Here is a 13824-nt window from a genome sequence, read left to right as displayed (position 1 = left end):
GATTAGAAATCAACTAGCATTCATATTTTATTATTGACAGCGACAAGTCCAGAATTAGAACAACAGAAACTTATGGAAATTGCAACAGCTATTTGGCATTTTGCAGAAAAAAATGTCTCGCGTATAATCATTTACCACAATGTTGTTATCTGTTCAATGGCTGCTCATTACTTAATTCAATTTTACTGGAAACGTAAAAAGGCCTTAAAGCCAAGCGCCAGGTGCAGGAGCGCAAATAAAACAACGATTTAATAAAGAAAAATAATTAAAAATAAAACAACGATTTAATTAAGAAAAAAAAATAATTTAATCCTTATTTTATTTGCGCTCTTGCACCTGGCACTTGGCTCTTAAGGCCTTTTTACTTTTCTCGTAATTTTTGATTTGCGAGCCTTTTAATCTTTATTATTTAATTCAGTTTGTTACAATACAGATTATGACGAGAAATCGCATTTATCAGTAGATAATTCAAGAGTTTGGTTGAGATAAATATTCTAACGTCTTAATTTATATATAAAGTATATTTTTAATTAATTCTTAAATCTTGTGTATTTTAAAAAAAACTTTCATAATTTAACTTTTAGACAAGATCATTAGACAAGATTTACTTGAAATTAAATCACGCTTCGTTGTTATCGCACGTTCTTTCTTAGAGTTTTATTTAATATCCGAAAGTTTTAAATACTTGAATATATTTATTAAGAATAAACAATTAGAAATAATAATTACTTTGATTTTTATAATATTATTGTAAGTTTAAACAACCGATTCTAAAATAGGATATTAGCCTGTCTTGCAGTACATATTCGTGTACTTAATGCACTTGATTTGCATACGAGAGAGCTGTTTGCAAATGAAGCGATAAATATTGGTCGATATATCACGTTACGCGCTTTCTATTATCGACTCGATAACATCGAATGGTGAATGAAAATGCATGAATGTTGAATTGACTTATAGTGTGAGATAATGACCTTTCTCATTGTCGGTCGACACAATCGTTTAGAGGAGAATAATAGGCGAGAGAAACTTCATTAACGTGGTCTGCAGTTTCGGAAAAACTGTATAATGGATGAATTTTAAAAAGAATCATGTCTCTCTCTCTCTCTCTCTCTTTCTCTCAGCGCTTTCTTGATAAATCAGACATTTATCGCGCTATCAGCTAATTAGCTAATAATTTGACCTGGGACAAACAGATCTTGATAAATCTCCTATCACATTCTTCACGATTTAAAATGTTTCGCTTTATCTCTTCAATACACATCCGTATATCGCGTGTATGTTTATCCAACTGAAAAATCCGTGTAATGATAATGAACTAAGGTTTGGGAAGGTTTAAATAAATTCTTCTTCAATGTTTTTCTCGAGTTGTCGCGAAATTAAATAAATGAGAGCTTGTACGTAGAATCGTATAAATTACAATGACATATTGATTTTGACAGGATACTTTTTTTCTGTCGAAGAACGCTCACGCACTTTAGCGTTGGTTCACACGTTTTTGTAGTGAGGATTAATTTCCTCTTGCATTTAACGACGACGTGCGCAACATCGCGCAGATGCGATCGCGTACTAACTCGCGAGAAGACGATGAGAGATTTTATTCGCGAAGTGGATAAATCTTTCTCCGCTAACAAATCGCAACACTGATAGCGTTAGATTAACGACGTATGTTCTGCGGTTCTAAAACGATAGAGAATGAGCCGGACGAGGTGAATTTGAGAGAAGCAAAGTGTTATACATCAAAATCCTCGGAAAAATCTGGATTTTTATCTCGATTATAGAATGCAAGTCCGTCTCAAGTTACTTGCTCGTTAAACGAAAAGTTCGTTTTTTAAATGTCACGTGTTAGGAGAATCGCGCTAGTAATCACATCAGGTATCACGGATACGCGTAAGATAAGAATACGTTACGTGTTACGCGCGATTAAGTTTAATCCTTATTTTCACACGTAATTTCACTACGGTTTTTGGCTCCTCTTCTGGTAATCGACTACGCAAGAAGCGCATTTTGGAACGCAATACGACATGCATCGATGAGCGATATCTGTGTACGCTGCCAAAGGATATTTAGCTGCGTGTATATTAGCATCGAATGTCGTTCTCTTTTTATCTTGTCATTTTATAGCTGTCATTAAAGAGCCGGTTCGCGCGGCTGGCAAATGTAAATCATTATGGTTCTCAAATCTCGAGATGTCCATTCGTCGAAGTTGTTTGACCGATGTTAATTAACATTTTATTATAATGGCATATATCGCTATTTTATATATTATATCTTTATCGTCAAATATATATTTATTATTTTATTTAATTTTAATAGCTATATATATTTCATCTCGCGTTTTTAAATATCTGAAAAATTATTTTTAATTAAAAAGTTTCCTCATTTGAATCTAAATTGATTTAGTAAATCGATATGTTAATTATTAGTTAATTAAAAACTTAATTAAAAAGTTAATTTTTATTATCTTCATATTATATTTATGCATATGTATGTTAAATAGCAGAAAATATCTCAATATTTGCAAAGTCGATTATTTTCAATTATTCGAACTGGATTTATTATAATCGCGATGTGATTGAGATTACAAAATAATTTTCCGGATGAGACTTCCGCATCAATCTTCATTGGAACATGTATAAAATCATCCTGTTGAGAAACTCGTGCGGCTTTCGCAGATTTCCATTCCGGCTAAATATAAACTGTGACTTTATTTACTCTTGGCAAGAAGTCGATTCTCGTCGGCCTCGAGTCCGAGTCACGGCGCTCGCGTGCAAGTGTATCGATGAATTATTAATTAGCGTTTTACTTGCTAATCTTCATTTATTTCTTCAATTTTTGCGGACAACCGCGAAAGTGAATCTAGGTATTACGAAATTAACGAAACATCAGAAGGAACTCACCGCTTTGCTAATATTTCTCCGCAGTGATCTGGAGAGCGCACACTTTTTATATAATTTTTTTGTTAAACAAGCCGCAGAGAAAAATGTTTGAAAGTTAAATAATTAATTTGATTAATTTGAGATTAATTTAAGATGTAATTTTACTGAGATAAAAAAGTCGCTTTTTATTTTGTTTTTTTTTTTTTTTTTACGACTTGAGTTCAATCAATTAGAACGAAATTCTAGGGAATAATTAATATCCATATAATTATCGAGAAAATAAGAATATATAAATATTGCAATCTTAGGTCCGTTTATCAAACTGTGGCGCTAAATTCGTCAATTCACGATTAGCTTGAAAATTGTCTGCATAAATTCGAGCACGTGATTGTCAGCCGATCTCTTACGAGTCGGACTGTAGCCAAGGCCATGCGACGTTCGGTTCATTAGTTAATTTTCTTGATTTTACATATTTTTTTTTTAAGAAAATATTTCGTACAGTATTCTGCAGTATAATTTGAATTTGTGGTGCTTTTCAAACTGCAATTTCTTATACGTATCCAGCAATAAAATGGAGCAATTGGTCCGGCGAGCTGACCTTGTACATTGAAGGATTTTAATTCAGTCGATCGAAAGATCGGGGGCTGTTATGATGGTAAGTAATGCGATTTATCATCTCGCCGTCACGTCGTAATTTGTTACTAATCAATTAGGAAGGGATCTCGACGATGATTGGGCAATTTTCTCGCGGGGTGCGATAAATCTGTCGCGATAAATTGCGACGTTGCCCTAACTACAGGTCAAGTAGTCACGATTTAAACTGTGTCGGTGAACGATCGCACAAAAATAAAACTTCTCTCTTTTCTTTTTCTTTCTCTCTCTCTCTCTCTCTCTTTTTCTCTCTTTCTCTTTCTCTCCCTCCATCTTTCTCTGTCACAATGAAACAAAAATAGACTCGCTGGAAACGTACGGACGTGATATTTGGACGTGTGTCCGATGCCAAGAAGACCTGAATTCGTAAGTCGTGCCAGTTTGACTCGTGAGAACGGTATTGTCGTCATCGAATGCGATTATCATGACATAAGATTGTTCAAAATTATTCAAATTCATGTAGGAGACAAATTTTCAATTCTCAAAGTCGAGTTATTCAAAGAAGTTGCAGGTTTTGCAAGAAGAAGAAAACTTCTATACTTCCTCGTCTAATTTTCGTACGAGATTATCACGGCTACATCTCGCGCGACCACTCCCTCCATAATTCTCATATAATATCGCTACGAGTAACATCACATACGATATATACCGTGGTTTATCAAATTAACGATCGTCGACCGAATCTCACGCGGAAGACGCGGCGGCGTGCTTCTAACGTAACGGAATTACCTCGTGAAACGCCATCTCATTTCCAAGCCGATAAAGTTTACGCCGATATCGCTCGCGGGTGAAAGACAGGGATTATTACTGCTAAATAAAATACAAAGAGAGAAGGAGAGAGAGAGAGAGAGAGAGAGAGAGAGAGAGAGAGAGAGAGAGAGAGAGAGGGAGTTTTGCGCTTCTCGATGGGATAAGGCGTGGCAGCCACTCGCTTGACACTCGCCAAGACGGGAAGCGTTCGTTCGTCAATGCAACACGGATCTCTTCGGAGTCATCCGCTGAATTCTCCGCCGTGGGTCTCCTCTCGAGACTGCACACCTCGTCGCCGAAGGCGCGCGATCTTATCTGACTCGTAAACTTTCTTTATCTCAATCATAAACGCGTGCGTGCGCGTACAATCTCGGAGCAACTTGGAGCGATTAAAGTATTGTTCACGGTAAAGCTCGGATATCGGGTTATTACGTTGTAACTTGTGGCTCGATCGTAATTGTGCCTAGGTTGTTCATAAATAAGCAAACATTTGTACGTTGGACGAGGAATGTGTAGCATAAAAGATATCCTAAGGTGGTCTTTTAAAGAAGGAAACGATGAAGACGCATGATTATGATGGTATGTTTCGTTCCGCGATATCATTTTAAACCCGAAAAATTCGTTCTCGTACAAAAGGTCTGTTTCTGAAGCAGAAATCCAAGTCCCATTTATGCAGGCGTCGTGCCGTCATTGCGAGGCCAACACTCTCCACTAGGCCTCGTCTTACGTAACGATTATCTATCGCCAACCGCTCGGACTTCCGATAGTCGTAGCGCGCGTAAACACACGCGTGTGCGTTAGCGGAGCATCCGTGGCAAAGCAAGTAAATAGAAAAACGAAGAAATCTGTCACTTCAAAGTTACCCCTTTACACTGCTTTTTCCCCGATGGACGCCATACGGTCGCAAACCGGTTTGACGTTAACTCGATGTTTGTATTAAATGACATTACTGGCACTATTTCTGGATTCTGGTATCAAAATATTATCGATGTATGTCAAATTTTGTGCATCGCATATAAGAAAATAATTAATATTAGTTTTTGTATTTTCTAATAATGAACTGTGTTTCACAAAATTCGCAATTTTAATTGCTTCTCTCTGATGCATTTGAGGAGCTGATTTTTCTCCTCATCAATAGTTTTGGATTTTAAATTTTTCGTTAAACTAAATTTCAGACAGACAAAATATTTTCGAGAGGAAAAATATCCTCGTAATAAATTCGATATACCCTTGAGACATCGAGATGCCAGCGTTAAACGGCTTTGCGATTGTAAAAAAAAAATCTCGAGAGCGACGATCGCATTCTCTCATTTAAAGCGTCCGTTACATAAATCATAGCGAATTATTTTTCTCTTTGCGGTCTTTAAAATCGTTTCGCGTCTGTACGTATGCGTGCGTGTACTCTTTGAGATAAAAATAAATATTGATAAATCACACGCTCCCAAATATCCGTCCACGGCAGGAATTTCGTGCAGGATGCGTGAGCGAAATGTCACCTTAGCGCGGTCCGCTAAGAGGAGGCGGCGGAAAATTGATTCGCGGCCAATTGCACGTGTATTTATATCGTTCCAATTTTCTCACGGCAGCGTGTGCACGCCACTTTCCTACGTACGCTCGCGAATCCGCCGAGAGTGTAGTACCATCGTCGTTTTGCGCGTCCCGATCGATTATCACTCATTTCGTTACGTAATCCCGGTCGCGTGACATCTTTGAATTCCGACTGACAATGAGTGCGACATGTTCGTCAAACGATTTTTTCTTTCCGAGTAAAAAAACGCTCGAGTGTTTCTTTTAGATTGATACACTTTGACGAACAACGACGGATCTCGACGATAAATCCTCATCGCCTCATGCCGGAATCGCTGTCGATGCATGGCTAATTATAGTTTCGAGAGATATAATCGTCGGTCGTGTATAAAATAGCAATGAATAGATACATAAAACGAGGACGTTTCCCTCCTTTCTTTTGTCTCGTTTTAAATTGTAATACGTCGATATTTGATTGTCTAAAAATTCGATTGTCAATCATCGCGACCTGTGTCACTCGATTCTATTCTTGTGCCGAGAAGAATGCAAAGTGGTTACATAAATTTCGGAATTAACGTCGATTCCAGTAATTTTTGGATACAGTGACATTTGAATGATCTGCGTTTCTGCAAAAAATCAAAGACCGGGGCGATTGAACATTTTGCGCGTTAGAGAATGCCGCACGTGGGTCGTAATGACTGATCATTTGCACTTCCTGCGGCGCTGTTTCGATACACGCGCAACATTGTGGCCGTGAGCCAATAATGCTACGACTATTAATGATGAGAGTATTAGTGACTTCGTCACTAATGCGTATTCAGTGCTTCGGCTTTGTTTTTGTCTTTTCTTACAAACTATTAACGAGCTGTTGACTGCCTTTAACGAGCTGACTTCAATTATTTATCGATCTCTACTCGCAATCGATAAAGTAAGGATCATTAACTTTAAAATCTCTTTCTCTTTCTCTCTCTCTCTCTCTCTCTCTCATATATTCTAAGAAGTAACCGCTGGCAACACAATATACCGGAAGAGAAATACATTTAGCGCAATTATAGTTGATTAATACTCTCGGTAGTCATCTTGTATAAAGAAAAAAAGAACTTTCATTATCAGATTTTTTATATCGCTTATCTTTGATGATTCGCAAAAAATATTGTTTGTGGTGAAAATATATTTAAAAAAATTATTTATCCTGCTTCGTGGTAACAATAGCCTAATGACGCTTTCCTTTAGGCGATGAAGACTTAAATCTGTCACTTTCCTCCTTTCTAGAACGGCAGTTCGGACAGCGTGCCGGCAGGCCGAGGTAGTGACCCGACCTCGCCCTCGCCCTCGCCCTCGCCTTCGGAGGGCAGGCACGCGGAGGCCGAGGATACAACAGCCGGTTCCAACCTCAAGATGGGCAGCACGGATTCGGCGGGCAACGCTCGCGGACCCTCCTGCGGTCTTGTCAGCTCCCTTCTACCCAGCAGCTGTCGGGGTAGTGCGGAGGCGTTCGCTCGGTGTCTTCATCGACGGCTGACGTCTCTGAGCGGCGAAAACGGCTCGTCCGAGCGAACTTCGGATGCTGTACCACGTGAGACCTCGTGGCTACATCCGTCGTCATCGAGTAACCACCACTCGATCGCCAACAGTCTTACCACTAATCAACACTCGATTCTTCAGCATCAGCCACGTCACAGTTCGGAATCGGATCTCTTCTACGAGTTGGAGGAGGAGGAGGAAGAAGACGGGCCAGGTTCACCCGCCGAGGAAGCAACCGCCGCTGAATTGGCGCATCTGCTGGTGAACCCGGAGATTCTGAAGGCGAATCATCACGACGCCTGCCACTGTTCGCCGAGCGGGACCAGGACGACGTCTGGCTTCGTTGGTGTTCACTCCGGAGATTCCGAGTCCGGCTGCATATTTGCGTCACCGATCGCCAGCACGCCACCCGACAGTGAATCCCCAGAAATGTTTTTTGATCCAGAATCTTCCGACGCTGAGAAATTGAAAAACGAAGTCTTCTTCGACCCGATCAGCACCTCGGACAGCGAAGTCAACAACTCGAATCTCACCAACACTAATTTTGTCCGTGCGAGGGCCAAGAGTGCATTGAACGGGCGCGTTAGACGCACAAATACGAATGTGGAACGCGAGGACACAACGTCCGAATCGAGCTGCTCGTCTAGAAAAAATCCTGCATCTTGCGTAAACGATGGTCGGGAGGAAGAGCAGGTCGTCTGCAGTTCGGAAGATTCTCTCAACGGTAGAAGCTCTCAGGAAACGACGTCGCTCAGCCACGAGTCCTTGTGGAGCACGTTCGACGATAGTACCGTGTCTTTGCAAGATGAGAGTCCACCCAGAATCATTCAGAACTCTGTGATTCCTCATATCTGCCTGCCCAAGTCGCATTCAGATTCTGAACTACCGAGCAATGGTATCAACGTAGCAATAACCAACAAACTCAGAACAGACAGATGGAATGAAGAAGTGGAAGAAGAAGACGAGCATGACGAGAAGAACAAGGACGACGGACATCACGTTGATGAAGTTGACTTCGTCAATGGTTGCGCGTCGAACGTAATGGGCAATGATAGAAATGGCAGTGAGCTCGATGATTTTTTTAACGATGTCGAGGACTCAGTTGAGAAGGTGAAGAACCGGGAGGATTGTACAGAATCTGCAGACGTCAATCCCAAGGCGTCGTCAATAAATACAGCACTGTTGAAACTGGAGGATACGGTCGCTAATGACAGCGATACCGATCAATCCGCTTACAGTAGCATCGTTGATATTTCGGAAGCGTTAGAATGTTCAAGCAGCGAAGAAACGACAACCCCGAAGAGCGAAGAGTTAAAATTACAGATCAAAAGTAACGACGTGCAGGATGATAACGAGGAAAAGGGTCTAAGTTTGTTGTTGAGAAAGCTCGGCGACAGCTCCTCCGACAAGGAAGAGAACTCATCGTCATCACCAGAGCAAGATACACAGAGCGAATTGGTGGAAGAGGAGGAGGACAGACCGCAAAGAGTTCGAAGGTGTTCTTCACTGAAGACGGGAAAAACGCCGCCAGGTACACCGCACAGAAAAAAGATCGTTCGTTTCGCGGACAAGCTCGGCCTCGATCTGGCCGACGTGAGGACTTTCCTGGACGAGATACCTAAAATACCTAATTCCGCGTACAGCGACCTGATCTACGACGACATTTTTCGACCGCAACAGGACAACAGCAGTGCAGACAACGCCGTAGCGACCACTAGTGATCGCTGGTGCGAACGTTATCAGGATAATGGCAGGCGCAGATCCATGTCGCCGATACCTAGAAAGCTCGATCGGATGCTAGTGCCGCTGTTTCAGCAACCGGGCGGCATGGCGAACTTTCTGGATGTGGTGCGTGAACGGCGAGTTTGCCTCGAAAACGTACTGGTGCAGGACCCGGTGACCTTGGCAATTCAAGGCACGGTGCGCGTTATCAATCTCGACTTCCACAAGTCCGTGCACATACGCTACACCCTCAACTCTTGGCGAAATTTTAGCGACCTGCAGGCGACATATGTATCCAACTCGTGCGATGGATTTAGCGACAAATTCACCTTCGTTCTCTATTGTCATACGCTACTGGTCGGTCAGAGGCTCGAATTTGCAGTACGTTTCCAGTGCAAAGGGGCGCAATACTGGGATAACAACGCCGGTGCCAATTATTGCTTCCAGTGTCTGCCGGCTGCGTCATCGACTGGATACATACCGATCACCGATGAAAATCGACGCGGCACCTGGTCGCCGACATTCTACTGATTGACGTCCGGATGGGCTTGACATGACGACGGCACGGGAACACAAATAGACTGAATCAGTTGTTAATGAAGGGGCTAACGGCACGAATTTGCAGTACTCAACGGTACTTCTTACACGTTCCTCGACAAGTGTTCCGCGACGAAGTGTGAAAATCGAAACTTCGGGATTTATTTATTTATTTTCTGATGTTTCTACAGGGCTTTCGGAGATCTGCAACAATTATGTTATTATTAAATTCAGATTCAGATATGAAGAATTCCTTCAAGTGTACATTTTGCGTACTAATAAGAAATACTTGCACTTTTTTCGAAAATCAGTTTTTGAAATTAATTTGCAAGCTTATTAATTTATAATCTAAAAATAATAATTTATTTTAGAAAATAAGTCTTTCATAGATTTATAAACAGAACAAAAGTTGTGCATCTTTTGTTTTTATCAATATTAAAGTGCAAAACAAATTTTTAATCTTTACATCAAATTTTTCGATATTTTTTAACGCTACACTAAAATCTTTTGATATTTTATAGTGTACTCTTTCGCGGAAAGAGATTTCGGAGAATTCATTTTCCGAACAATTACGAAATGTACTCCGGCCATTACAATTTCTCAAACTGTATTGAATATATATGAAGCGAAAAAACGAGAGTACTCGTTCCAAGCTGTGAGATGGCCTAAACAGAGCTGGCACAAGAAATGCTAAGGACAAGAGTAGACGGTTTAAACGTTCCTATGGAAAGAGTACCTTTACAGAGTTAAAGCTGATAGATCATTTAATCGATTATACGAAGGAAATATCGCTCACGGTCGCGATTTTGTTAGCCGGTACAACGACAGACGATAATAAAACGAACGTTGTTATAATAATATTAGTCCTTGTTAGCGATATTCTACGAGTTTAGATTTTATCGTATATAGAGAATGTTCCGTAAGACGTTACACGTACAAATACATTTATACTGTTCTTTCAGAATATTGTACTCGACATCGAGTACACGGGATGGGACTTCGAGTAACGTGAGATTTAAATATAATTGGATGTGCCTCCAAAGATATATACTCAATTAATATATATATATTTTTTTTTTTTTTTCATTTCAATATATAATAATAAAGATTTTATATTTAACGTTTTCTCTATTTTTTTTTTTTTTTTTTTTTTTTTTTTTTTGTTGAAGGCAAATTTTTTTTGTCGAGTAACCTTTAGGGACAATTTTTCGCAAGATTATTTTTAGCTTCAAAATCGCTCAATATTGAAAAGTAAAAAATTTTAAAGTGAAAGAATAATAAGAGAAACTAATGTAATGGATATATATTAATTGAACTGGATATATATTAACTGAATATTATTTTTTGCTTATTTATATTTCTCTCAGACTAATATTTCATTTCGTATCGCTGGAGACCTAGTGTATATAATAGAGGTCCACTCGTGTGAAAAAAAACGCGTGTATGTTACTTTGTACATATGTTATATCGTGTACACACACACAGACACACACACACACCCACACACATACACAAAGGTCAGTATTGGTGGCAGGCGTGTCCTTCATTGACTAATTTTACTTTACTCAGCATAACATTAATTACATTAATACATTAGAACTCGTTGCGCGTTTTACGATATAATGCCTGTGCATATCGATACGATGTTTTACTTACGCAATGTATAGTATAATATATTGTGCATTGAAAATGCGTTAATTTTGCAGACGAGAGATTTTTCGGGGAAATTTTTTTAAAGTATGATCCTCTGAGATAGAAATCTTTTCTAATTTTATATTCAAAGATTGCATACTATCATTTTTTTAGATGCACAACTGACTTCTATCCATACAGTTCTGCATTATATTTTTACGACCGGGAATATTGATAAATTTAGCATCTTTATCAAATTGTCATTATATGCTACAGATGTATTTTTTTCTTTATATATTTTGACAAGTAAGTAGCTTTCAGTATCTAAAGAGTACTGATATGGGCTTTTCATTATCAGTTTATCGTATTCGTCTTAATATATTATTCAATCTATATAAAATTAGAATTTGATATAAACAGTAAAAAATTATCTTATTATTATTATATAATTTTACACATACATACATACACACACACACATATATATATATAATATTTCTGTAACGTATCGGGTTAACAACTGCTCTGTTGTTGCTCTTTATAAATTTTTATCTTATCTTTTCTTTAATTCTCGATCATGTTTTTCCTGTATATTTAATCTTGGGATTAATGACGCTGTTACAAATCACTTTTTCCTCGTGACATTAATTTATATTGTAAAAATTAAATATCGAATATCACGTGGAACATCATTATTGAGGCACGCGTAATGATGTACATATGTAAAACAAATCGAATAATCATCATTGACAATATTGTCTGTGAAATTTTTCGGCGTCAAGTGTGTCTGTAAATTAGCTTTTTGGCAGAATATTTTGTAAAATATAAGCATTGATAGCGTCAAGTAAGATATGATGATAAAACAGATTTAACAATCTTTAGTCATCGACCGTTGAATTCTGTGTATAATATACTAATAGAATTTCATAAGATTGCTACAAGAATGCCTATATTACACTTATTATTTACTACACAACTAAAAATTATTAGAAAGATTTTTCTTTAGTGCTGTCTAATAGAGCAATATTTTGTGCAAATTTATTAACATTTTTTAAATAATATTTTTTTTGTATCTTTTGATGTTAATAACTATCTACGTGTATTGTTAATAGTCTTCCACAAAAAAATATTTAATTTTAACTGTTTATAACAATATAAAAAAGAAAGAAATAAAATATCAGCAAATTTTCCACAATAAATTTTACGTGAAGTAAAAAAGTTTAATACAAAATACAAAATAAAAGTAAAATTTTATATATATATATATATATTTCCTTACAACTGCAAGGAAAAGTTATAACTTGAAATATTATATCTCAAATTATCTTATGTTACTCTATATATGTATATATAATGTGCGTTATAAATGTAATAACAATATAAAGATGTTATATATTGTACGTGCGTGTTGAGAAAAGTACTGTTACATATGATCAGCGTACGCCGTCACTGAAACAAACTACTACTAAAAGCACTAATTATCTATATCTGCGATGCGCACATACATGTAACTTCCACACAGTAAATGTGAGATTGTAGCGAGAAAAGTCACACCGACAATATTTTCCTAAAGATTGTTATCAACGATTTATGTCGTTGATAAAAAGATGCAATGATTACTAGTATAATTGGTTTAGGCAATAATTAGATAATTTTATTATAGAATTAATTAATAATATAGCGACGATTAAAAGTGTATCTTTTGACCACCGAGGTAATCTTGTCGTATAGTCCGTTTCTGCTAGATATATCGAAAAGAATGGAGAATGTTGTATAATGAGTGCGTTTATTAATCTGATTGCAAACACTTTATGTACGGGGGCTTTTATATCTCTATATATATTTCTCTATTTTTTAATGATTTTAAAGGCTATAAAAATCGATTATGCGCGAATGAGAATAGTAGTCATCGTTTATTTTTTTGCTTGTTTTAACTCAAGATGTATCTATGTCTCTGTTTCTGTCTCTCTCTCTCTCTTTCTCGAATAACTTTTTTTGTAGTTTGGAAGTAAAAGGATGAATATTTTTGTATAGTTTCTTGCTTCTTTTTTCAGATCACAGACCGACATTGGTTATTCTCACTGCGAAATATTGCTGTCACATCCTTTACATTGTTTAATATGCCAGAATACTCCTAATCATTATATCATTATATCAATCATATGACTATAAACTCGATCGTGTTTCTCTGTATTTCCATGATAATACGTTCGATATACATATAAGCGTATTAATTAATGGAATACTGTTAGAAACACGTCGCAATAGTAGTCCTGTAATAAATTTTTAATTATAATGTCATGACAACGAAGAAAAAAAAATACTTTCAACTTTGGCGATCTGGATAATTTTAAACGTATGTGATTTGAAAAATATTTTTGCTAAAACTTCTTTTTTAATTCTTTTTCTGAACGGATCGTTTATTCGCGCGATAAATGCGTAGAAGAAAATCGCGCGCGCGTGAGGAGCAGTCACCTCCACAATAATGATATGTCAGATTAAAGCGATTTACGAGTACAATATCTTCTACTACGAGCCTAAAGCAGGGATTAAGAAAGGATACTCGGAAGATTGTAGCCGAGATTTTTGTGAAACTAACTAT

General features: G+C 37.6%; 1 protein-coding gene across 4 annotated transcripts in view; it reads left to right on the top strand.

Moving 5' to 3' along the window:
• Nucleotides 1-13824, top strand: part of Gbs-76a (Glycogen binding subunit 76A) — a 24695-nt gene extending 10871 nt beyond the window's left edge. For 3 of the 4 annotated variants that reach the window (XM_072897464.1, XM_072897462.1, XM_072897461.1), the window contains one exon: nt 7080-13824. In XM_072897464.1, coding sequence (XP_072753565.1) covers nt 7206-9584 — 2379 coding nt within the window. In that variant the 5' untranslated portion in view covers nt 7080-7205 and the 3' untranslated portion in view covers nt 9585-13824. Of the gene's footprint in view, nt 1-624; nt 3535-7079 lie in introns of those variants that run through there. The other variant, XM_072897463.1, reaches the window with a different exon arrangement.

Source organism: Anoplolepis gracilipes, chromosome 8 (genome assembly GCF_047496725.1).
Source record: "Anoplolepis gracilipes chromosome 8, ASM4749672v1, whole genome shotgun sequence".
Taxonomy (NCBI): Eukaryota; Metazoa; Arthropoda; class Insecta; order Hymenoptera; family Formicidae; genus Anoplolepis; species Anoplolepis gracilipes.
This window is presented reverse-complemented; position numbering and strand designations above follow the sequence as displayed.